The sequence below is a fragment of the Zonotrichia leucophrys genome, chromosome 1A (assembly GCF_028769735.1).
Source record: "Zonotrichia leucophrys gambelii isolate GWCS_2022_RI chromosome 1A, RI_Zleu_2.0, whole genome shotgun sequence".
In the NCBI taxonomy this organism is placed as follows: Eukaryota; Metazoa; Chordata; class Aves; order Passeriformes; family Passerellidae; genus Zonotrichia; species Zonotrichia leucophrys.
Window position 1 is genome coordinate 1,298,313 of NC_088170.1, and position 26,480 is coordinate 1,324,792.

The window sequence follows — 26,480 nt, forward strand, 5'->3', positions numbered from 1 at the left end:
GTCTTTGCTGGACACTCAGCACTTTCAGAAAGCATTCTGTACTTGGGTATTAGTTTCAGAGAGAGCTCTCAGACTCAGCTTCATCTCCTACTAGCCATAAATCTGAATTCATGCATACATTTGATTTTCTTTTTCAAACCAGCAGGAAAGATGTCACTGAATAAGCAGCTGCTGGAGTAGACAAAGCCCAAAGCAATTCCCCAGAAGGTTATCCCTTTTTTTGCTGTTTCTGCCCCATATTCAAACATGAGCAAGACTATGATACCATTCTAGTGCTTCTAAGAGGTCACTCACTAAAAAAACAAATTAATTAAATAAAATAAAGTTTCAGTAACTCTGAACACACTTCAGTCATGTAAGTACCTGGTTTAACCTTTGCCTGAATGGTGTGAATATATTCACAATTACTGATCATTGTAAAATAGGCTGTCAGTCTTACTGACACCACTGCTATCACACAAATATGAAAACAGGCTCTAAGTCATGAGCTTCTTCACCACTGGGTTCTAAATTACCTGCACAAATGAACTTTGAACATGTCTCACTATAAGAAAAATGAAGTCTCTCTTACCTGCTTGAAATTAGTTACAGCTTTGATAACTGGGGAGGCTGTCACTAAAAAAATGTCTTCTGATGGGAATTCTGCAGCCAGCTTGTAAAGAAACAGAAACCACAATAAGAGTCATCATCAGACTTAAACACAATAAAACTACTGGTGAAAAAAATCATACGTTAATATATTACTTTGGTTTTGTAGAATCATTGAAAAAACACTACTTGAGGATAACAGAAGGATAAGGGCTGAAGAGGATTTGGAGACAACATTTATTTCAATCACACATAAATATACCTTCAAGAACTGCAGCCACAGTGTATGGGACTATTGTCACAATATTCCAAAGGCCATCTGATGCTCACACTGTGATCATGGGATCTCTGGACACACCCACTTGGTGGACACACTTTTTTTACTGCTCAGCAATGACTAATTGCTTATAGGTTTCATTTGCACAGAGGAAATGCTGATTTCTCCTGGATAGTTTATACCCTATTTATAAACGGATCATTTTCAGGGTGCTACTAAGCAATGCAAGACTTAAAAAGCCCCAAGCCAAAGGGAAGAACTCCTATTTTAAATGTGCCTTGCTCAGCAAGGTGACACAGACCAAGACAAGTGGTGCTGTGGGGGGAAGATGCCAAGCAGAGGGACCTTGAGAACACTGCCTCCAAAACATGTGTGCTGCTCTGCAGCCCTAAGAGATAAAATATTCCTCATCCATCTAATACCCACATAATTTCATTCTACAGGTGCAAAATTACCTCCAGTTACTATTACTTTAAAACCATCAAAATCCTTGGGACCAAGTGACAGATTAATTTATTTTTAGAGCTCGGGCTCACAGAGAGGTGGAAGAGGTATACACAGTTCTGAAACATGGAGCCTATAAAAACTGAGCAGTGTTAATTAAAAGGAGCACATCCCAGCAGCCTCCAGCTGGGCTGCAGCACAGCCCCTTAGAGTAATTCCTGCAGGGATCCCGAATCCCTGAGCTCTGGGCCAGGGCACAGAGAGCCAGCTCTCTGCAGTTAGGAATAACTCACTCTCTTTACAAAGCGTTTCATAAACTGCTTCAAAACAACCTTATCAGCTCTGAACCTCTGGAGAGGTAGCTGTACACAGATAAACATCCTTTTATTACAGCACTGCTGCCCTGGGGCTGCGCTTGGCTGGTGTTTTCTCCAGGGACACACAAAAAATTATTCAAATTATTTTTAGATACGAGGATTAGGGGTGTGTAGGACAGAGTACGGAACTACTGAAACACACGCGAACATTTGTGCAATGACAGCGCAGATGTTTCGGTGGCCGTGCCCTGCCGTGGGTTCATCTCTCTAAGCCAGCGCCAGCCGCTCTCACCGGGCAGGCGGCAGCACCGGGCCGCCGAGGGCCGGGCACACCGGGGCTCCCCGGGCTGAGGCAGCTTTCCGCACCCCTGCGGACAATTCCCGGCTGCCGGGGAGCGCCAAGGGGAGGGAGAGCCCGGCCCCGTTACCTTCTCGGCGCAGGTGACCCCCGCGATGCCGCCGCCCACCACGGCGAAGCGGCCCCGCACCGCGCCGCCCGGCCCCGCCATCGCCCCGCCCGGCATGGCCCGGCCCGGCTGCACCGCCCCCGGCCTACGGAGCGCGGGAGCGCCACACCTTCCTCTGCTCCGCGGGCACGGGCGGTCCCGTGTGCAGCCGCCCCGCAGCGGCTTTTCCCCGCCCGTTCGGTACCTCTGTGCCTTGTGGGTGCTGTCTGTGTACGGGGATCAGGCCCCGTCTTGCGCACCCACTCCGGGATCGAGCCGTAATCCTGTCCAGGTTTCCCCCCCACCACCCATTCCGTGTTCCGGTGAAGTCCGGTCCGGGTTTTTATTCCCGTTCCATATTCTGGCGAAATCCAGCCCAGGTTTTTCCCCATTCCCTACTCCAGGCAATCCAGTCCGGGTTTTCCCTCACACCATACTCCAGGTCTGATCCCAGCGCTCTCTGTACCAGCAAGCCCTACAGATTCCATGGAAACCCGCATCAATTCCACATAAACCTCTATATCAATTCCGTATCAAGGCCTTTCAACTCCATATCAATCCCTATCGATTCCGCTTTTCCTCATCCCCACATTTTTTCATATCAGCCAGTTTCACATGTAATATGAACAGCAGCAAGGTGTGCTCAGTTTATTAAGAATTAGAGTGGGATTGAGTGAAATTCCTGCAAAAGTCAGTGTCCAGGGCAGCCCCAGGTGTGGTCAGTGAGGATGAGGAGGGTCAGGGGAAGGAAAATCTGTTTTTTTTTTTTCTGATTTAGGGGTATCAGCTGATGGGGGATTGTTACTTTCTAATTTAAAGGGAAGGGGAAAACCTTTATGATGCCATTTTATGGGCTTGAATTGAGGGCAAACTCCCCATTTTCATGACCAGAACCCAGGACATTGCTCTGGCTGCCCTGGAGGGCTCCAGACCCTGGCAGGGGGCTCAGAGACCTTGGCACGGAGTAAAAAACACCTGTGCCTTTGATTTTAGCCCATGGAAACAATTACCAACTTTGTGTGAAGAGTTACAAGCCACAAGGGTTTGAATAGAATGATAGTGAATTTATCCCAGGGTGAAAAAGTAGAATTTTGGGGATTTAGAATGGGGGATCAGGAGGCAAGATGGAGAAATCTGGGCATGTCCAGTCTCTCTCCTTCTTCTTCTTGTCCTCCATCTTCTGCTGTGATGGAGGCAATTTTGGATTGGTTCAGAGCAGAGACAGACTGTCTAACATAGGTGATAGGTATTAGAAATTATTGTAAATAAAGTACACGCAGATTTTAGTATAAAAAGCCAACACCACCCCAAGGGCAGGGACTGTGCCACAACCCAACCTACTGGACAGAGAAAGAATGGAATAGATAAGAGAAAATAAACAATCCTGAAAAGCAGAACCAAGGAATCTCTACTTCTTCTTCTTCTGTCACCAGGCTGGGAGAAAAAAAAGACTTTTAATACCTCAGGAGCTATTTCAACCCCAGAAACCAGAGAGGCAAGAAAAGGTGTGGTACCAGAGACACAGCAGGAGCAGAGGAGTCAAGAGGAAGACTTGCATGGTGCTTGTGAGAGCATAAAAGCCCACAAACCTTTGGTTGGGGTCCCTCCTCACAGGCAGGCATGATCCCCCCTAATCCAAACACCCTCCTATCTCCCTGAGAGCTCCTTTGTCCTTTAACAGCTCTGGCCAGGTGTGAGGATTGCTTCAGAGAGCTTCAGCTGTTTCTGCATTACTGTGCTGTGAAAAATGGCCTAATGAATGACAGGCAGCTGAGACTCTGCTGAGGGGAACCTCAGCTTGAGCTGTCACCAGATCCACTGCAAACTAGTTGAGTAAGACTCCTTAAGACCAGTTTAGAGCTAAGAAGGACATCATTTATTCGGGTTACAGGGGTGCTAACTGCTAACTTTGTGTGCACACACGATTTTACAGCTGTGTTGCTTGCACATTACAATTTGGATGTGTTACATGCATGTTACCATTTGGTCATTACCATAAAACCTCCCCAGGTTCCCAAACTCAGTCCTTGCTTTGGCTATTGCTGCATTCCTGAGCCAGATGTCTTCTCCTCTTCCAGTTGTCCTTGCTGGCAGAGCAGATTTTGCATGCTTTATTTCTCAGCTGAATGTTCACAGGCACAGGAGAAATTGAGTGAAGCCTCACAGCACCAACTCCCCCCTTTGAACCTTCTCTACTTCGGCAAGATGATTTGTTAAGTTTCAATTCAATTTCTATCTAGAATCGTACATATTCTTGCAAGACCACAAATGAGTATTTTGTAAACATGATCAATAACAAGCCCAACAATTACTACAATGACAACTAGAATTACAAGGGTTTCCAGTATTTGCAGTAAAGTATATTGTAGTACACAGAACCAGGTAAGGTCCTTTCCATGCTCCTGAAGTGGCTCCAATTTCCAGGTCCTGATGTGTATGTGATCCCCAGGCTGGAATGAATGAACTGGGGATCCAGGGCAACAGGTTCTGAGGGAATGATAAACTTTTTTAGCCCGTTCAAGGATTTCCCTAATGAAATTAATTACTGTTCCATTTCCTGATTGTCAGTCTGTTTCTTGGACCAAGGGAAGGTTGCAATAGAATACAGACCCCCAAATATCAACTCATATGGGCTCACCTTCAGGTTAGTTTGGGGCTGTACTCTAACTTGTTACAAGGCTAGTGATAACATCCGTGGCCATTTCAAGAAAGTTTCCTGACATATTTTGCTAATTTGTCTTTTTTAGGGTTTGATTCATGTGCTCAGCCCTTCCACTGGACTGCAGTCTCCATGGAGTGTGTACATCCCAGTTTATACCCAACTCCTACTAAGCTGCTGAAGCACTTCAGATACAAAGTGGGGTTCCCCATCAGGTGACATCCCTGTAGGCACTCCAAACTGGGTATGACCTCTTTGTGGAGCACCTTGGTGACTTCCCTGGCCTTGTTGGTGCAGCAGGAGAAACTTTTATTGGGTGGCCAGAAGCTATCTGCCAACACTAGGAGATACCTGTCTCCTTGTTGGTGTGGCAGCTCAGAAAAATCAATTTGCCAATAATCCTCTGGATTGTTTCCTCTTTTAGTGATCCCTGGAGGAGGTCCTTTGGAATTCAAACAATTATTTTTAAGACATAGTGGGCATTTTTCTGTAATAGATCTGACAATTTTTGTCATATGAGCACTCAGTATCTGAGTCTGCAGACTGATCACCACAGCATGGATTCCTTTGTGGGTCTGCTGGTGTTCATCCTTTACAATTTGTAACATAAGTTGTGATGGAACTGTGACCTGGTTATTGGGCGTAACCAGTCACACATCCTCTTTATTCTGGGCTTTTAGGTAAGCAGCTAATTTTAAATCTGCCTGACTATACCCAGGGCTACCTTCTGGAAGCGAAATGGCTTTCTCAGGTCTAAATGGCTTTCTCAGGTATTTAATGCTAGGATGCCTCGTTGTGCAACCTCTCAAGCAGCTTTACCTGCAAGTCTATTTATTTCCCACACAAATTTGGGAATCCCCACACTGGTGTGCCCTGCAGTGTAGCATGGCCACTTTGGGCAGTTGGATAGCATCGAGAAGGAACAGTATTTCTTGTTTTTATTTAATGGGAGGGCCTTGTGCTGTTAATAGGCCTCTTTCCCTCCATATACCCCACAGGCATGGCATATAAAATTGCAATAAAAGCATATTTCAAATTGGTCCATATGTTTGCTCTTTTTCCTGCTGCCACTCCCAAGGCTCTCTGCAGTGCTGTGGGTTCTGCCCTTTGTGCTGAGCTGTCCATGGGCAGCAGTGCAGCTTCTATTATTTTGGTTGATGAATTTTCTGCATAGCTGGCTTTTCACCCTCTTGCACAAGGCTACTTCTGTCCGTGAAGAACTCTGCTGGATCTCCATTTTGTACATTTTGTAGGTCTGGCCAACCAGCACAAACCTTCTCAATTTTCTGTAAGCAGTCATGGGTCAGTGGCTCTTCTCCTTGCATTGGGGTGTCCAGGAATTGGACTGGGTTTACTGCTGTGGTTCCTTTAATTTCCACATCCTCTTGCTCCAGCAGAACAGTCTGATGCTTCAGCATTTGACTCAGGGAAAGCCAATGCTCCCCTTTTGTCCTGATACAGCATTCAAACTGTGCACTAAAGTCTTCTGTCCCAAATTCCTGGCCTCTTGGACGAGAATAGTCTCAGCTATGGCTAACAGGCACCAGGGCCACCCATGGCTGACTATTTTTAGTTGTTTCCAAAAGTGCCCCACGGGCCTCTTGAAGTCTCCTACCTTCTGAGCCAGAGCTCCAAGGGTGAGGGCTGCTCTTCATGCACAAAAAGTTCACAGGGTTTGTTAAGTCTGGAAGTCCTAAGGCAGGTGCAGATATCAGGGCCAGCTTTAGGTTACAGAATGCAAGTTCACCATCAGGAGTTCTAATCAAAGGTCCTTCCAAGGCCTCCTTTAAAAGCTCATATGATGGTTTGACCAAAATTCTGCAATTTGAGACCCACAATCTGCATCATGCAGCCACACCTGAGGATGCTGATAAATCTTGGGCAGTCCCAGGTTGGAGTACGTGGCACAGGGCTTCTTCTCTGTCCATTCCCAACCTCCACTGTTCTGGTACTGATTCAAATCCTAGGCAGGTACCTTGCTGCCTCATGATTTAAGTTTTTTCCTGAGACACTTGGTAACCTCCTTGGCCTAGGAAATTTAGAGCACTCACAGTCAATTCCATATATGTTTCATTAAGTTCAGTTGCTAGTAAGAGATCACCAGCATACTGCAGGACCAACCCTTCTGGGTTCTCTTTTTTCCAGACCTGCAATTCTTTTGCCAGCTGGTTCGCAAAAATCATTGCACTGTTTTATATCCTTGCAGTAACACAGTCCAGGTAAACTGAGTCTTCTGACCAGTTTGGGGGTTTTCCCATTCAAAGGCAAAAATGCCCTGACTTTGCTTATCAAGAGGTATGCAAAAGAAGGCATCCTTCAAACCTATCACTTTAAACCACCAGTGATTTTCCCTGATATTTTCTTTAAGGCTCTTGATTTCCCTGATTTTAAAGGATGCAATTTCTGCCTAACCAGTCTTGATCCATTTTTTAGGGAAACACTTACAGGCTGAGCTTGTTGGGAATAGCCTGGAGCTCCACTGGCTCAAACCAGCAATGTTACTGCATTTTCTCCTGCTTCTGGGTATTCCTCCAGAACTGTGTGGTTCTGGTGTTCCCTGCAACATAAAAGTCCTTCCTTTGATGGCTTTAGTCTCAGGTACCCATAATTGATTTTTCCATCTTTACATACAATCTGAGCCTCCAATTTGCTTAACAGGTCTCTTCCTAAAAGAGGAACCAGACACTCAAGCATATATAGAAATCAGTGTATTATCCACTGTTTTCTGAATTTAATGGGGTTAAAGAATGTTCATTCTTCCACTTCTCCTGTTGCACCAACAACATTTGCAGTTTCTTGGCTATTTTTCCCTGGTTCGTATTTAATACCAAGTAAGTGGGCAGTGTCTATTAAAAAGTCAATTTTCCACTTCGTCAGCTTTGTGGTAACCAGGGATTCAGCTGTGGATTCTGTCCCTGGTTCCCTTCATCCCTGGAGGAGGGGTAGGTCTGTTCCCTCTGTTCCCATCTGCCTGTGGGGACATTCCTGTTACCAAAGCCCAAACCATCTACAATCTGCACATTGATTCACTCCTGGGGACTCAAACCCCTCTATTGACAAATGGAGGGAGTGCCCACATGGAACAGAAAAAGGGGTGAATAAATGCTAGATATTTAACTGTCCTCCCCCCCCAACAGAACAAAACACCCAAAATTCTATAGAAAGAAAAAAACCCAAAACAGCTGGCAACATGGTAGGAAAAGGTTTTTAGGGGTTTTTTCCTGTCTCAAGGAAAAAAACCCTAAAAAACAAGGGGTTCATGCAGAAGCTTGACCAAAATCAGATGGGAACCTGGTGAGTCCCTGGTGTTGGTCTCCTCTTCACAGCAGCTGAAGCAGGTGGATTTGGTGTCCTTTCTGCTGCTGGCTCAGATGATCTGAGGTCAGGGGCTGAGATGGAGCAGCCTTCTCTGGCCGGTTCTTCTCCCACTGGTCATTCTCTCTGATCTCAGACCAAAACCAAACTGTGCAGTTCACTTTGAGGAAAGCTACCAAGTGATCACAGCCTCTCCAAGGACAGGGAAAGGGAAAAAACTTCTTGCCTGAGCTAACAGAAACCAAGCAAAAAAGAAAAAAAGAATGCAGTCTGCACAGCACCACAGATGCCTGGGGAGTGATGCTTTGAAAAAACCCAAGGAAGAGGGGCTCACCCTCCCACCCCCCACCAGAGCCTTAAAGGTACAGCAACCATTTTGGGCATAAAACAGATGATCAGGGAATAAATTATAATCATTAAATCACCCAAGATGCTGGTTACTTTCAAACCAGCACAAGCATCAAAAAATGAAGTTACTTGAGTAGGAATAACAATATGGGATTTTTACAAGTGTTGCTCATATTTGGATGTAAGAGGAATAGGCATTTTAAACATGCATTGGTTGCCAGATCCAGACAATATGGCATACCACTGCCTTAGCAGAAATCAAGCTAGAAAAGCTTAACCCTGTAAATAGAAAGAAATACACACCTGTATTTGGGGAATATTTGGACTGCAGTTCCAGAAAAGTTCTCAAAAGGATAGCTGGCTACTCCAGCTTGCTGCCTACATGGTGCTGATAACCATTGTTAGTAGTAGTTGGGTACTAGGTAACTTCAGTTTCATTAGTGATTGCTGTTTTTGATGTCTCATAAGTTTCTTTTTATAGACTGCTATAAGTTTGTTGCTGGCAAATTTTACTGAAAGTTGTTCCCCACTGACCTTTTCCTCTTTCCTTGGGTGTAGTTCCTTGGGATCTCCCTGAAACCTGGTTGGTGGGAGGGATAAGGGTGAAAATCTGGGATATGTAAATTTAGTTGGGTTGTGGGGGTACCTGGACCTGTAAGGGTATGCTCTGAAAAGCAAGGCAGCCTTAGTTGAACTCACAAACCTTATGAGTCCAACAAGTAGGAAAAAATAGTTTTGTAAAATTGTCTAACATTCAAGAATGCTGAACCTCACCAAAGAAGACTGTTATACTGTCTCAGGTTACAATGTAAGATGTAATCAAAAGTATGTATTATATCACCTTCTTTATTAGCTGTTAAAAGCAGGTGGGGCAGTGTTCTTTATCTCTTCCAGGACTCATCCCTGATAACTCCCTCTGGGGAGTTATCTTCTGCTAATGGGCTATTAAGTGTCCCTGCATGGCTGATAAAATTCCATCATCCCATTGTGAGATGCTCCGTCCAGGGGGAGGAGCCCAGCATTCTAAACTGGATATAATGTGAGCTGTGGAACACCACAGGCAGCTTTACCTACTGGACTCCCAGAGGACAAGAACCACAAAGCCACCCCTGGATCTTCAGAGGAAGACCAGACCCTTCTCCAGGATCCCTGCTCCACCAGAACCACACCTGTCACTGCAGGAGGACTGCAGCCACCATTTAATTGGATTGCTGCCACCACTCTGACCCACAGGGTGCCAGGTTATACCCTGACTCAGTCCAAGCCTTTTCTGCCTTTATTTTCTAACCAGCATCAGCTGATGGCAGAGGAGAGCAGTGTGTGCAGCTTTGTGTTCAAGAAGCGGGTCCGAGCCGTGGGCGGCGGCTGGCGAAAACGTCCCAGCAGTGAGCAGGACAGCAGTGGGGAGGAGGGCAGCACCGTGGTGAGGAAGAAGCTGCCCAGGGACACCCCCAACCCCATGATCCAGAGGACCAGGCGCTGCATGAAGGAGAGGCCGGAGTATGCACAGAGCAGCAGCGAGGATGAGGATCCTGCCAAGGAGATCGGGGTCACCTACAAATCGACCAGGTCAGCAAAACCTGCTGGCCCAGAAGACATGGGGGCCACAGCAGGGTATGAACTGGACACGGAGAAGGACAAGGATGCCCAGGCCATCTTTGAGCGCAGCCAAAGAATCCAGGAGGAGCTGAGAGGAAAGGAAGACGATAAAATTTACCGTGGTATTAACAATTACCAGAAGTACCTGAAGCCCAAGGACACAGCGATGGGAAATGCCTCCTCAGGGATGGTCAGGAAAGGCCCCATCCGTGCTCCGGAGCACCTGCGGGCCACGGTGCGCTGGGACTACCAGCCTGACATCTGCAAGGACTACAAAGAGACCGGCTTCTGTGGCTTTGGGGACAGCTGCAAGTTCCTGCACGACCGCTCGGACTACAAGCATGGCTGGCAGCTGGAACGGGAGCTGAACGAGCGCCGCTACGGCACCAGCGACGATGAGAACTATGAGGTGAGCAGTGGTGAGGAGGAGGTGCCCTTCAAGTGCTTCATCTGCAGAGGTTCCTTCAAGAACCCCGTGGTCACCAGATGTGGGCACTACTTCTGTGAGAGCTGTGCCCTGCAGCACTACCGCAAATCCCAGCGCTGCTACGTCTGCGGGAAGCAAACCAGCGGCGTCTTCAACCCTGCAAGAAAGCTCATGGCAAAATTGGAACCCCAAGACTCAAACATTTGAGAAACACCAATAGGAGAATGATGTTTTTTTTTTTTAAATTGAGATGGTTTTGAGTTGAATAGTTTCTTGTTTGTAGTGTTGAGTTGTAATTTGTAGATATATTTGGGATATGAGGGACTTAAGGATTTTATCTATTTAAGGACATGGGTCACAAACCCCAAACTAAGACAAGCTGTTTATTATGTTGTTTTTTCTGACAGTTCTAAAGTTGAATTTTTTCTTGTTTGTAGTGTTAAGTTTCAATTTGTAATTCCTGCAGCATGCTATCCTGAAAGATTGTATTGCTGGATGTTTGACAGCTCCTGGATGATACATGAGATGCATCCCTGCCTAGGGGGGCTGGGCTTGTCCACTTGGGTGGAAAGCCTTATTTGACCTGGGCTTATCATCAGTGACATCATGCTGGCCTTGTCATCCTGTTTGTCACATTGCAGCTGATCTGAAACCCAACCATCCTAAAAGGAAACAACTCCCTGGGTGAACAAGGATAAGGCTGGATTCAAATCTACACAGGGACCCTCAGCCAATGTCATTCAGCCCTAAATGCAGATGTGTCATTAGCCAGAGAGCTGGATAGTGCTCAATGAATCACATGTGTAAGCTTGGGAAGTTTGCAGCTCCTGTAAAAGGAGCTGTGAGAATAAACTTGAGGTTGTTTTTCACAAGAACCTTCGAGAGTTGTGTTGTTTGTATGTCTCTGATGAATGACCCACCATAACACTGTCTGCAAAGGGCCCCGCAGAGGATGGCAAAGAACACTTTGCCCTTTTTAAACAGAGGAAGGGGGAACTGTCCCAGCCACAGCTGGCCTGTGGGCTGTACAGATAAATTGGCCATAACAGACCCTAACTTGACCAGTCTAGCTGTTACAGAGTAGAAGTAAATGAGTCTCCAGGATAAGACAATCATAGGCTGGATTTGAACTCAAACAGGGACCCCAACCAATCTCATTCAAGCCTCAATACAGACTGCTAAGTCTGCAGTGAGCTGGGTGGTGTTAAGACCTTGGCCAATCAGATGTGTAAGCACAGGAATTTTGAAACCTCTATAAAAGAATTATTGAGAATTTATTGATATTATTTGTAAGTTTCGCAAATTGGCATAATTGACAAGAATCCCCTGTTAGAAGTACAGTTACTGCAGTAATTCCCCCTCTTGGTTTGGCCCCCTACTGAAGCCTCCCATTTCCTTCTAGCTCCACATTGTTTATATCTAAATACATGGGAAAGTAAAATGGCTTTTGTTCACTGAAGAAGCAAGATTAGCATAGGACTCCAGGAATGTGTTTATCTAACAAAATACTGCAATTAGCTGAAGAAACTATATAACTATACAGTAATAGTCTACAGAGCTACAAATATATGAAAAACATATAAAAAGCAAAAATCTTTCGGCATCAATGACAAAATTGTATAATGAAAAAAATTTCAAGTGATGGTTAATTTGCTACCGTCTATTAAATATATGTCTGAAGTTATATAAGTGAATATAAAAAGTGGGTTTGAGTCTTGGTGCCAGGTTGAAAGTATAAAATTGTCATCATTGAGTAAGAAATGACACAGACTCACCAGAGGGTTGGTTTGCATGAAGGATGTGTCTTTACTTCAGATCCTGTTTTATACATTGCTCCAATACAGATAGACCTGGCTGGTCAATTAATCAGTACATTCCACCTGACTGGATAATTTATAAGACACTTTTCTAATAAACAATCTTTGAAAAAAACAAGAAAACAGAGAGTCAGAAAACACCACCTGCAGGTTATGATAAGCTATCATTATTTATCTTCTACACCCCAAAGTCTCACAAGCCAATTCTGGGAAAACTTATCATCTAGTTTTCTCGCTCTCTGACCAGCCTGTGACATCCACAGGTCCCCCTTTTTGTTTAAATCCTCTGCAGGGTCCTTTGCAGAAAGGAGAACAAACAGAGCTGCAAAGGTTCCTGTAGCAGTTGCTAGTTATCAATCAGAACCTCAATTGGATGCTGATTTAAAATGGTCAGAGAGATTGGATCTTGTGATTCCCTCCTACTAGAAATAAACTATTAATCCTAAAATCAGTTACTTATTCTAATACAATATCAATACTAAGTCTAATAATATAGTAACAACTTATCATTAATTTGTTGAAAGAACTGCCAGTCTTAGCCTGTCAACAGTCCTTTTCAGAAACAAAGAAAGGATGGAATGTTCACTCCCCACTCGTGGAGGGGCCATCTGATTGATGGTTGACATCTTGATCATCACTCTGAGGTTGCCTGTTGGCCACATTCTGTCTTTGGTGTCACAATCAGGGCAGACATGCCTCACAGGTACCCATCAAACTCCAGTATCTTTGGAAACACTTGCATACCCATAGCCCCAGGTGTCATACAACGGGGACAGTTCTTTCTCAGTTAGTCCCAAGTAAGGACACAACCAGCTGATGACACCTGTCAATTTCTGGGCATCATTCAAGATCTTAACAGAATCCGAGAATTGCACCTCCTGGTGCTGAATAGTTCTGTCAAGAATTTTGACTCCCAGATATTTCAAAGGAGGGTGCTGCTGAACCTTCTCCGGGGCCACCTGCAGCCCACAAGAACGCAGAGCAGTGAACAGCTGAGGCTGTACCCTCAGCAACTCATCCTGGGGGATGCTGCCACCAGGATGCTGTCCATGGAATGATAACAAATGCGTGAGGAAACTGCTTGTGGACTCCAGACAAGGCCTGAGCCACATACCGCTGACAGATAGTCAGGCTATTGTGACAGCAAAACCTGTGACAAAACCTTCCATTTGACACAGAGTGGAAATTCTCTAGAGTAGAAATCCATTTTGATTTAGGTGAAATGTACATCTTTGAGTTCAGTCTGTAGTTTGAAGCCTGTTGTCTGTAGCCTGCCTGCAAGGCCTAGGCTCAGGGATTCAGTGAAGGACAGAGATAAGTGGGGGGAGACAGAGAATGATAAAGAGAGACAGAGACTGCTGTGAAAGCAGGTCAGCCTGACCTAGGAATCCTTTCTGATATAGAAGAACTGGTGGCAAATATCATGGGAAATTCATAAAAATGAATATGTATGAACCTATTGTGAAACTGTATGCATATGTATTTGAGAGGGGGATAAAAAGAGACCTGAAGTTCCCAGAGGTACGCATGCCTTTTAAGGAGAGCAATCTCCACATGCGTCCGGCACTGTAATAATAAACATACTGGCTTTACAACTTTCACAGAGTTGTGGAGTTTTTGGCTGTCTCCGCAAAACACATTGATATCTCTGCACAGGTACAGCATTGCTGACTGAAGGCACTGTGAAGGCAAACTTTGGTTTGTCATCAGGATGCAAAGGAATTGTGAAAAAAATTTTCTTCAAATCAATGATCAAGATGTCCCATCCAGCAGGGAGCATGGTGGGTGTGGGCATACCAGGATGCAGTGCCCCCATACTTTCTGTCACTGCATTAATTTTTCAGAGGTCCTGTTCCAGCCTCCATTTCCCAGATTTTTTCTTTATCACAAAGACAGGAGTATTCCAGTGACTAGTAGAAGGCTCAATGTGTCCTCGTTGCAGTTGCTCCTGAACCAGTTCACAAAGGGCAGCCATTTTTCTTTTGTCTGGTGCCACTGATGAACCCAAATGGGTTTGTCCACCAGCCACTGTAAAGGCAGTGTAGGATATCTTCTGCCCTTCAATGCAGTGTCCCCAGTTAAAAATCCATCCCACTTCTGGCTGCTCCCAAAGACTGACTGGAGCTGCAGTGACACAGGGCTGAACTGTGGCTGTCTGCCCATTCACATTACTGATCAGCACAGAGTGTTGGCTCACCAGGGCACGTGCCACATCCCCCAGCCCTTCAGTGGCCAAACCTATGGGAGCCAAAGGCCACATAAGAGGCCATACAAAGAGGGAGACGACTGTCACATCCACCCCGGTGTTGAGAAAACCTTGGAGATGGATCTGAGGCGGCCAGGCACCCAGCAGAATCAGGGTACATGTCATCTGTGGCGGCTGAGCAGAAACTTATGCAGAGCAGAAGACTTGTGGCAGTCCCGTGGATTCGAAGCCACCATTCCCATGAGTCTGCTGGCCAGTCCTGGGGACACATGACTGAAAAGGCACAAGTTGAGCAATCTGAGTCCCTGATGGAATAGTGACGGGGGGTGTGCATGAAAACCGTAGCACAAATTTGGCCTAGAAAGTCAGAGTCAATGACTCCTGGGTGCACAAAGATTCCTTAGTGGGTGACACTAGATCTTCTCACAAGCAGTGCACCCAGTCCTCGTCAAAAAAGGTCTGAACACATCCAAAGAAAAATTATATTTACTACAGGATTCTAAGAAAACTGTGTTGGTGGTATGTACATCCACACTGGTGGAGCCCTGGGTGATCCCTCCAAGCTGGCTGGGCAGGTCTGAGCCAGCACCATGCCCTGAGGAATCACCTGTGTCAGGGCACAATTCCCTTGTGCTCATTGTCCCGTTCTTGGGTCCGCCAAAGGCTGGCCATTGGCATGAAATTTAGCCTTGCATTGCTCAGCAAAATGACCTGGCCTTAGGCATCTAGCGCACAAGAAGGAGGCACCCGGCCATGATGGATTGCATGTTCCTTGTCCTCCCTTGCCCTTATTTTTGCTCTTCTGTTGTCCACCCGCTAAGGGTATGTGGCCTGGCTGTAAGGGAGCCATCGGAGCAGGCACTGTGCGGCCTACAGACCCTACCCAGGCACATGCATTGACCATGTCTACTAGTGATGGGATGCCTGGAAGAGTAGCTATGATCCTCTTGCACTGACTGTTTGCATTGCACTGGGCTAACTGCTTGCATAATGTCTCCCTTAGGGCATCATCCTCAATCTGCTTCTCAAGGGCGTCAGCAAGCTTCTGGACAAATGGCAGAAAACGTTCATCTTCTCCCTGAGTTATTGCTGCAAATGCTGGCCCGGGGGCGGCCAATTCAATAGTTCTTAACAATGCACGAAATCCTGCCCTTTGACTCTGCTCAAGAACAGCAGAGTCCCAGGTAGCCTCAAAATTAGGACTGGAAGAGACCTGTTCTCCGAGGAGAACGTCCACCCCCACCTGAAACCTAGGATCTTGCTGAGGCAAATACCTGTTGCCTGCTGCAGCCTTTTCAGCAGCCTCCCTCCAGTACTTCAAAAAAATACCAAATAGCACAGGCTCGAACAGTACCTGAGCTATTTTTCTAATATCAGATGGAAAAAGCAGGCCTGATTTTAGCACTCTGAGAGTCTGCAAAACTTGTGCAGAGCCAAGGCCATATTCTTCAACATCACGTAGCAAATCTCGGGCCACCTCCCAGTCAATCACATTATGCCTGGCAGCGCGTACTGAATTTGAGACAGCTTTAGAGGAACAGGAGGGGGAAGCTGGCAGGGGGTGTGACGTTGGCTGGACCAAACACCTGCGGGCAGGGGCTGATGATGGGCATGGCTGGGACATCTCTGCAGGCTCCCTGGCTCTCGATACAGGAGCTGATGGAGTGACCAGTGGGGTTGTGACAACCGCTGATGGTGGGGATGGCTCCGTCCTCACCCGCGATGGTGGTGGTGGATCTTGAGTCAGGAACTGCAGCTCCTGCTGGCCGTGAGAGAGTCGGACCCTGGCGTGCAGGGCAGGTGAAGGTGAGGCCTGGCAGGACCAAGTGGCTTTTGGGGTGGTGCTACGCTGTCCCCCTGCTCCCTGACAAAAAAACACGGGCATCACCAGCAGGAAAACTTATGTAGTTTTCTCGCTCTCTGACCAGGCTGCCACACCACATAAAATGCAATTGTACGGTGAATTCTAAAGTATGTGGTGCACAAAACAGTTTGGTTTTAGTTGCAAAAGCTAAAACAAGGGTTTTGGTGTGGGGATTAGGGTTCCTTCTAAATTTAATTTGTTATAAGGGCTGAACCAAATCTTATAATTGCCTGGGTGAATTGTGAATTTTGCAGCTGTGTGGTTTTGTGGGGTTGAAGTCCCCCCTTGTGCCTTTTTGCGTGGTTTGTATGGACCTGCCAGAATTGGCAGGTCTGAGTCCTGAAGCCAATTCTGCAGCTCTTGCCTCGTGGGATTCAGTCCCCTCTGTGCTGTTTAAGTCTCAACTGTGGGTATAAGAGAAAAAAAAATGAATTGCATGATTGAGTTCTGCAGGTTATACTGTCAGTTTGTTTCTTAGGAGCATATATGTCTGCATGTGAATAGGAATAGGTTGTGTGTGTTTGGTCTCACCAGTATACAAAAATTGGAAGAGGAACGCCTGTTACATAAAAGAACTTTTGTTGAAAAATTGTTAGTCTCAGGTTGCAATGCAAGATGTAACCAAATGCATGTATGCTGTTACCATCTGTTAAAACCAGGTGGGGCAGGGTTCTTTATCTCTTCCAGGACCCATCCTCCCTCTGGGCATTATCTTCTGCTAATGGCCCATTAAGTGTCCCTGCATGGCTGATAAAATTTCATCATCCCATTGTGAGATGCTCCGCCCAGTGGGAGGAACCAAGCATTCCAAACTGGATATAATGCGAGCTGTGGAACACCGCAGGCAGCTTTTCCACTGGATTCCCAGAGGAGCAGCTTTTTTCTCCACTGCATTCCCAGAGGAAGGCCCATCTACAGCACCACTGGACCTCCAGAGTAAAACTTCATCCTTCTCCAGGATCCCTGCTCCTCCAGAACCACAGCTGGCCTAGTGGGATTCAGAGGGCTGAGCCACCATTCAATGGGACTGCTGCCACCACCCTGACCCACAGGGTACCAGGCTGTATTCTGACTCTGTCAGTGCTTTTTGTACTGCTGCATTTTATTTTATTTTCCTAGTAAAGACCTGTTATTCCTATTCTCAAATCTCTTCCTGAGAGCATGGCAGTGCTGCTGGAGACCACGGTGGGCGACCTGGTCATCGACCTGTACACGGAGGAGCGGCCCCGAGCATGTCTGAATTTCCTGAAGCTCTGCAAGGTCAAGTACTACAACTACTGTCTTATTTATAATGTCCAGCGGGATTTTATTATACAAACTGGTGACCCCACAGGAACCAGCCGTGGAGGGGAATCCATATTTTGTCAACTCTATGGTGATCAAGCCAGATTTTTTGAGGCAGAAAAGGTGCCCAGAATCAGGCACAAGAAGAAGGGAACAGTGTCAATGGTGAACAATGGAAGTGATCAGCATGGATCACAGTTCCTCATTACCACAGGGGAAAACCTGGATTACCTTGATGGTGTACATACAGTGTTTGGAGAAGTGACAGAAGGCATGGATGTATTGAAGACAATTAATGAAACCTTTGTAGATAAGGATTTTATCCCATATCAAGATATCAGGATAAATCATACAGTAATTTTACATGATCCCTTTGATGATCCACATGCCTTGTGTGTTCCTGATTGCTCACCAGATCCTACAAAGGAGCAGCTCGACAGTGGCAGAATAGGAGCAGATGAAGAAATTGATGACATGAAAGGACGGCCTGCAGATGAAATAGAAGAAGTTCAGGCTGAAAAAGAAGCAAAAAGTCGTGCTATTCTTCTGGAAATGGTGGGAGACTTACCAGATGCAGACATCAAGCCACCAGAAAATGTGCTGTTTGTTTGTAAACTGAATCCTGTGACCAAAGGTGAAGACCTGGAGATAATATTTTCACGATTTGGTCCCATTAAAAGTTGTGAAGTGATCCGAGACTGCAAGACTGGTGAATCTCTTTGTTACGCTTTCATTGAGTTTGAAAAGGAGGAAGACTGTGAGAAAGCCTACTTCAAAATGGACAATGTGCTGATTGATGACAGACGGATACATGTGGATTTTAGCCAGTCTGTTGCCAAGGTTAAATGGAAGGGAAAAGCTGGGCAGTATACCAAGGAAGATTTCAAGGACTATGAGAAGGAATGTGACAAACCTTCTAAATTTGCTCTGAAAGAAAAAGTAAAACCAAAGCGAGATGCCAAGTATGACCTCGTGTTGGATGAGGATATAGAGGAGTCTCACACAAGTCAGTCACACCTGGCTAAAAAACAGAAGAAGAAGAAGCACCATCTCCGTGAAGAAGATAACAAGAGGACCAAAAAATCTAAGGAGTCTGACAAAAAGCATGAAGAACACTGCAGGGAGAGGAGCAAAGGTGAGAAGAGACACAGGCATTCGAGCAGCAGCCATTATAAGGAGAGATTACACTTACAGTAGACAAAAAGACAAGTACAGATGAAGGGAAAAGCAGAGGGGAACTAAAATAATAAATTTGACTTTTTTACAAAAAAAAACCCAAGCAAACAAAAAAAAACAAAAAAAAACCACAAAAAAACCAAAAAAAAAACCACCAAAAAAAAAAAAAAAAAAAAAAGGAGCAGAGCTGCAGCAGTGCAGTGACCAGTCTCAGTCTGTAGGCAGAAACTTTCTCTTGTAATTTTGTTTCCTAAGGTTGTCTGTTAAATCAGTGTCTCCATTCATAGGAAGATGTGTGTTGTTACCAGTTACTGTGTGTTTTAATCTGCCCCCTGTTCATGGGGAAGATAAGCTCTTGTGAAATCATGTTCCTCACTGATATTAATAAAGGTTTGCTAGTAGATATTTAGGAAAAGCCTCCCAGTCAAGGTCCTGGCACTGGCCTGTTGGGAATTATGCCATCAGACCCAGGGGATTGTACTAAAAATGTAATCAAGTCACTTTGACTTGCTTATTTTGTCTTTTAAAAGCTGGACCCCCTTTTGAGGTAAAACTGGAAACTTTTCCTGGGAAAGGTTCTCCAGGTCCTCACTGTGAAATGAGGAGGATCCTCTCCCTTGATGGAGAGGGTCCTGCTGGAAGCTGCCAGACACCTGAACAATGTGTGATCACCCCATATAGGGGCATTAAGAAAGGATGCTGCTGATGTGGCAATCTGTGATAGGCCCCTTAGAGTAAAACACCATATAAGGAAATACTATGTCTTGAAGAAGTGTATAAAAATGTCTTGTTTCTCTCAATAAATGTCTGATTATCACTATGGGTCTGAGTCCATTCCTTGGTCATTACATACATGCACACACTAGTAAAGATGTGTTATTCCTTTTCTCATATCTTTGCCTGAAAGCCCCTTAATGTCAAAATTATGACAATTCAGAGGGAAGGGGGTGTAGTGGTTTTGGTTTGCCAATTGGATTTGACAGCCCCTGGGCAAGATGACTGAGCACCTTGTGGCAGGAGCTGCTCTCAGGGGCTGGAGGTTGAGCAAGGCCCTGCCCTGGCAGCCTGTGCAGCTGAGCCTTCATGGTCAGAGCCAGAACAAAAGCTCCCAAAAAACATTCAGTGGTGTCAAGGTCAACAATTCCAGCGAATTAACTTGATCCTACCTAAGCAACATGATTCCTGAGTCTCAGCTATTTGGCCTTTAGAACAATGGTCAATTATTTCTATTTCTCTAAGAGACATTGGACATTATCTTTTGTCTTCCCATGCCGCGAGACCCTGTATCAGTGACATGACTGGATTAAATAAATTTTGTGGATTGTCACTGGTCTTTTTTGTGTCTTATCCCATATCTAACAGATAGCCAGTAACAGCCTTAATAAGATGCAAGCTGTTTGAACACCAGAACAAAAGAGAGATAGAGCAATTATAATTATTATATTATTATTATAATTAGAAATTACAATTTCTCTATCTCTCTGTGACAGAGCGATAGAGAAATTATAAAAGAAAGGCCTCATAAAATCAAGCCTTGCTTTGCTAAATTAGATGGCCTGTCACTTCTCAGTGGAGCTAAGTAGTTTGCAAGCTCCCATGTTAAAACATGCTGAGAATGAGCGTTTGTTAACACAACAATCTATTCCTAGGGTGAAAAACAAGTGGTTGTCAGAGGCTGGAAAGATTGATGTCCAGGCTGATGGCCTTATGAGAATTGAAATGTTGTATCTGAGTCTCAATATATATACAATTGAGTTTGTAGTTTAGATTGTGCTGTTCTGAAAGACGTAAATAAAAAGGAATAGTTTCATTTGCTGAGAACATTATGGCATACTTTATGCCAACAAACTGCACCATTCTATATTCTTCATGTTTATAGTCACACCAACTTGCCTGGGTTCATTGTAGAAGGAAATGACTGTGCAGATAAGATAACAGCCCTGGTGTGGGCTGCCCTGGTACCAGACACATTACACCAGGCAATTCAGTCACATCAGTTTTTCCATCAAGGGGCTCATGCCCTACAACATCAATTCCATCTTACATCTGCACCAGCACGTGATGTCATTGCCTCGTGCTCATGTCAGCAGCATGTCACCATGACCCAGGATGGAACAAACCCCAGAGGGCTACAAGCTCTTCAGCTATGGCAATCTGACATTACTCATGTGTCAAAATTTGGTCCCCTTAAATATGTTCCTGTTTCTGTGGACGCCTACTCTAAGGCCTGTTGGGCCTCTGTGGTGTGGACACACAGATACGAGGAAGAAATTTTTTTTTAGATTAAGGGCGGTGAAACCCTAGAACAGGTTACCCAGAGAGGCTGTACATGGTCAATCTGTCCTGCCTCCAGCCAGGACAGGTGATTTTTGCAGTAGCATGATTGCCATGGTGCCAGGACCCAGAGGTTATTCTCTCCCACCTTACATCATGGGCAGGGGAAGGAGCACAAGGGGTCATTTCTGCTCAAATAAGCATACCAGAGAGGTGGCTTGGTTCCAAGCCAAGGGGAGCAGGTTCAATGTGAATAATTTCCCCCCCCAAAGGCCGGAATGAACAGGGGATGGGCAAGAGGTTGGTAGGAAACACATCCAGGACAGCTGACCCTAACTGACCAAAGGGATATTCCCAGAGTCACAGAATGGCTGAGGTTGGAAGGGACCTCCAGAGATCTGTGAGGCCTTAAAGGGCACAGTTGCCTGTCCCAAACACTGTCAAGATCACAGTGGAAGGAACTTGCCATAAGATGAACAACAGTTCATCAGATAAGCTCAGAAGAGAGCAATTTGTGACAGAAAGGTGCTCATTCCAGGCCTGGCAGAGGTGAGATCTGGTCATCACAGGCAAACAACACCGAATATATAATCCAAATGTAATTCATTGCCTCTGATGTTACCATGCAATAAACACAGCATATTAACAAAGCAATTCTGATTCCTCTCTGTGGCCTTAAAAAGGCCATAATGATGAAAAAATAGTTCCCCATGTGTGGAAATAGATACAGGGCAAAGTGCAACATCCATGTGAATACATCAGGCATCATGATGATCAGGGACTTTATTTACCCAATACACAAATGCTTTAGAAAAAAATTCTAATTCCAACTTCTCTCTTTTGCCCCACACTGGGTGCCAAAAGACATGCTGGTTTCTAAGTAAACTGGTGGGAGAATAAGCCCCACTCAATCACATTGAGAGAGATTTCAGGCTGGAGTTACCTGTGTCAGACTGGGGAAGATCTCTTGAGAGACATCTTGGGAGCTTGGAATGTGTGTAGGGGATGGGTCAGACCTTGCATTGCTGAGGTTGTGCCCTGTCCCCATATACAGCAGCTCCACAGACAGGCTGAGAGAGTTGGGGTACTCTGGAGAGACCTTGCAGAAGCCTTCCAGTGCTTCAAGAGAACCAACAAGAAGCCTGGAGAGGGATTTTTTGTCAGGGCATGTACTGACAGGACTAGGGTAAATGACCTTAAGCAGAAGTTTTACAACAGCAGGCTGGAACTAGATGACCTTTAAAGTCCCTTCCAACCCTAATCATTCCATGATTCTATTAGAAAAAAAAAATACAAAGTGCATCTGGGCGTAAATAAAATACAAGTACAATATAAAGTTGTGCCCAGGTGCACTGACCAACTACAGAAGGGAACAGAGAACACACAGGTGCATTGCACAAACATGAGGGGTATAAAGGGTTGGGCTAAAGAACAAGAAGGGCAGATGCTTGAAGCCTTCTGAAGTGGGATGATGTTACTGTGTGTGGGTTGAAGCTTTCTGATGGTGACACTCCGTGTGTCGTGGCTGTCTCAACTGTGACATATACACACATATATGCCCACTGTCTTGTTGCCCTGTAAACTGAAATAAACATGGCCAGGAGACTTCCTCTCCTTTATAATGCCTTTATTAAAAGTGATCAGCTCAGGATTGGGCGGCTCGGCAGGGCTGCAGTCCCCGTCGCGTCTCCCAGGGCGACTCAGAGGAGGAGGATATGTGCAGCTCCGTCCACTAGGGGCAGAGCCGGGGGATCCAGTCCTTGTGGGAGCTTTAGGGCGTGAGGTCCCCGTCAGATGTTGCTCCTGTGACCTTCCCAGGTGGCTAGTCCCGGCGTTGGAACCATTCCCTGCTCAGGGCGAGAGGGGCTCCGCATCTCTGCAGGCTCAGCCATCGGCTCCTCATGTCCAGACATCATTTTAGTCTCTCAATTCTTATTTGGCTCGTTGTTTTTGGGGTTTTCTCGTTGCATTTCGAGTCGGGGTCCCACAAAGCATTCTGGACTTTGGAGTCACTTTGCATAACCCCCCCCACCCTCTCAGGTGTCTTCCCTATGTTGTAAGAGAGCACAGCCTCGGGGGAAGGGTCCACCTCACCCAGCCAGGCTTTTTACTAATACAAAAGAAGAGATAAGCCTTAACGACCCGGTATTACAATAACAAAGCACTAAGAATCCTGGCAGCGCCTGAGACCTGGCTGCCCCCCTGCAACTCTTTCTCACAAAAAAAATATTAACTGAATTTTTGTTCATAACATAAACAGTGGTACAAAATGGGACCTTCTGAGCCCTTCTGGACTGCAGAGGCTGTGACCAGCAACCTCCCTCTGAGTGGGGCCTCTCAGTGAGTGAACTCTCAAGTTTACTGCTCTCAGAGAATCCCTGATGAATCCTTGGCTGAGACCCTCACTCCTCAAGGCTCGACCCTTGGCTTGTGGAGAAGATGCAAAGGCATCTGAAGTGAATATTTCACTGCCTTTGAGGGGAGTTTTTAGCAGGTACCTTGTACAGACTCTTTATGTCTGTGTGCATGCAAGTGTGCCTATGCTATAGTAAATGTGGGAGAAATGCTTGGCACAGCTACAGCTGCTCTGAAGCTGCACAGGTAAATTTGGCCATAACAGAATCCCAATTTGGCTAGCCTGGTTTGTAAACCAGTCCCCAGGTGAGGCAATGATAGGTTCTCCTGCTGGAAAATATATCCATTTCAAATTGGTTTATGTAACTTAAGCCAGGGTTGTTCACCTTTGTCCTGGGGGAAGAGAACAGAAGCTTCTTTCCAGGGCACTGGTTATCTGTGTGAGGCCTGATGTACTCAGCATATCAACAGACTGGGAATAGCACCAAAGAGATAAAGGCCATCAACAGAACATCAGCACCCATTTAGGAACATCTATCCCAGACTCTGCCTCTGGAACAGCTGGAGAAACCTCCTGAAAAGCCTGATAAGAAAATCAAGGAATGAAAATCTAATTAACATCAGAAGCAAAGAAATCCAGATCCAATAGGGCACCAAATACAAGAACTTTGCAACCTGGGACCCAAGAATGCTGACTGAATTAATTTCTATGAGTTTTGACTGTATAAAACATCTGAAAAATCTTGTAAAAGTGGTGTGTGATGGATTGAGTCTCTCTGCATACCTGGGCTATGTGTGTGGATGAGATGCTTTCTATGGTACATCCTGGCCAGAACAACATCCTGGCCAGATAATAAAATAATGCCTTGACTTTCTAACTTAAAAAATGTTGGGAGGGTGCCCTAGGTTGCAATGCAAGATGTAACCAAAAGCACGTATGCTTTATCTGTTAAAACCAGGTGGGGCAGGGTTCTTTATCTCTTCCAGGACCCATTCTCCCTCTGGGGGGTTATCTTCTGCTAATGGGCCACTAAGTGTCCCTGCATGGCTGATAAAATTCCATCATCCCATTGTGAGATGCTCCGCCCAGGGGGAGGAGCCAGGCATTCCAAACTGGATATCATGTGAAGTTTGGGACAACACAGGCAGCCTTTTCCACTGGGTTCCCAGAGGAGCAGCTTTCTTCTCCACTGCATTCCCAGAGGGAGACCAGGCCCATCTACAGCAGCAGGACCTCCAGAGTAAAACTCCACCTTTCTACAGGATCCTTGCTCCAACAGAACAACATCTGTCACTGCAGGAGGGCTGAGCTACCATTGAATGGCACTGTGCCACCACCCTGACCCACAGGTGGTCAGGTCTATTCTGACTCTGGTAGAGTTTTTGTACTGCTTCATTTTATTTTAAATTGTAGTTGTGACTTGGGATCTCCCACTGGTTTGCTTTCAAACCAGCGCAGAGGGTTTTTGTTTTTCCCATAGTTGTGGTTCCAAAATTCTTAAGCACTCTTAATTTTTTAAAGTAAGACAGGGGTGTAAGTAAATCACTACTTAGTACTTGGCCGCTGCCATTTCCAGAGGGGGCGGGAACTGCACAGGCACGGGGTTGGGAGCAGGATTGGAACAGGGTTGGTGTCATGGGGAAATCAGATTTCCTCAGCCCCAAGGCCATCTCCACCCGTATCAAGAGCAAGGGGCTGCAGAAGCTGCGCTGGTACTGCCAGATGTGCCAGAAGCAGTGCCGCGACGAGAACGGCTTCAAGTGTCACTGCATGTCCCAGTCCCACCAGAGGCAGCTGCTGCTGGCTGCTGAGAACCCCCAGCAGTTCATGGACTACTTCTCCGAGGAATTCCGAAGGAATTTCCTGGAGTTGCTCAGGAGGCGGTTTGGAACAAGGAGAGTGCACAACAACGCTGTGTACAACGAGTACATCAGCCATCGGGAGCACATCCACATGAATGCCACCCAGTGGGAGACCCTGACCGACTTCACCAAGTGGCTGGGGAGAGAAGGGCTCTGCAGGGTTGATGAGACCCCTAAGGGCTGGTACATCCAGTACATCGACAGGGACCCAGAGACCATTCGCAGGCAGCAGGAACAAAAGAGGAAGAAGAAGCAGGACCTCGATGATGAAGAAAAAACTGCTCAATTAGTTGAACAGCAAGTTAGAAGAGGTTTGGAGGGGAAAGAACTTGAAATGCCAGTCTATACTGAATTGAGCAGAGAAAACAAAGATGGAAAAGTTACATTTAAATTACAGAAAGGAGCAAGTACTTCAGTGTCAGCATCTTCTCAAACAAGTGTCCTTGCACTGAAGATGGTGGAGGGTGCAGTTAAAAGAACAGGAGCAGCTCAATGCTCTGGTCAGCCCAAGAAGAAAATGAAGAAATCTGCACTTGATGAGATCATGGAGCTTGAAGAGGAGAAGAAAAGAACATCTCGAACAGACTACTGGTTACAGCGTGACATCATTGTAAAAATTGTCACAAAAAAGCTGGAAGGGAAGTACCACAAGAAGAAAGCAGTTGTCAAGGAAGTGATTGATAAATATGCAGCAATTGTGAAGGTGATTGACTCTGGGGACAAACTGAAACTTGATCAGACACATCTAGAAACTGTAATACCAGCACCAGGCAAGAAAGTGTTGGTGTTAAATGGTGGGTACAGGGGAAATGAAGGCATTTTGGAGTCCATCAATGAGAAGAGGTCTTCAGTGACAATAACCATCAACTCAGGACCTTTAAAAGGGCGCAGAGTTGAAGATATCCAGTATGAAGATGTTTCCAAACTTGCCTGAGATGCTAAATCATATATCAGAGAAGATTTGAGTTCTCAAAACCTTCTTCCTGACATCTTTCAGGCAGACACAATGCTCTGTAGTACAGTAAATCCTAAATTAGTCCTTTGCTAAATTGTTACATTTAAGTTATAAGTTAAGCTAAATGCTGTTAAGTTTAATGTGCTGTTAAGTTTAAATGTTGTAAAGTGCTATTGAACCTTTAGTTCATATTCCTTTTTATCCTTACCCCTTTATCCTTTGTCACCCCCCTCCTACACCCCATCTCCATGTAAATAGTTTTCAGT

At 45.6% G+C, this 26,480-nt stretch overlaps 4 protein-coding genes across 7 annotated transcripts in view; 3 read left to right on the forward strand and 1 right to left on the reverse strand.

Annotated features, from left to right (window-relative positions):
* Positions 1 to 26,480, reverse strand: part of PYROXD1 (pyridine nucleotide-disulphide oxidoreductase domain 1) — a 41,605-nt gene that overhangs the window by 10,946 nt on the left and 4,179 nt on the right. The window contains exons 1-2 of one of the 4 annotated variants that reach the window (XM_064734593.1): positions 3,587 to 3,712; positions 572 to 652 (exon numbers count right to left, since the gene is read on the reverse strand). In XM_064734593.1, the coding sequence (XP_064590663.1) occupies positions 572 to 652; positions 3,587 to 3,694 (189 nt within the window). In that variant the 5' untranslated portion in view covers positions 3,695 to 3,712. Of the gene's footprint in view, positions 1 to 571; positions 653 to 2,054; positions 2,153 to 3,586; positions 3,727 to 26,480 lie in introns of those variants that run through there. The other 3 variants (XM_064734599.1, XM_064734609.1, XM_064734583.1) reach the window with 3 other exon arrangements.
* Positions 9,695 to 10,627, forward strand: LOC135442881 (E3 ubiquitin-protein ligase RNF113A-like). The gene has a single exon (XM_064703171.1). The coding sequence runs from the start codon at positions 9,695 to 9,697 to the stop codon at positions 10,625 to 10,627; it is 933 nt and encodes a 310-aa protein (XP_064559241.1).
* Positions 17,469 to 18,810, forward strand: LOC135459023 (peptidyl-prolyl cis-trans isomerase-like 4). Its single transcript, XM_064734618.1, is given in 2 exon segments — positions 17,469 to 18,773; positions 18,775 to 18,810. Coding segments are annotated over 2 exon segments (1,341 nt in total).
* Positions 25,033 to 26,193, forward strand: LOC135456285 (DNA/RNA-binding protein KIN17-like). The gene has a single exon (XM_064730064.1). It carries the CDS (start codon positions 25,033 to 25,035, stop codon positions 26,191 to 26,193), a length of 1,161 nt encoding a protein of 386 aa, XP_064586134.1.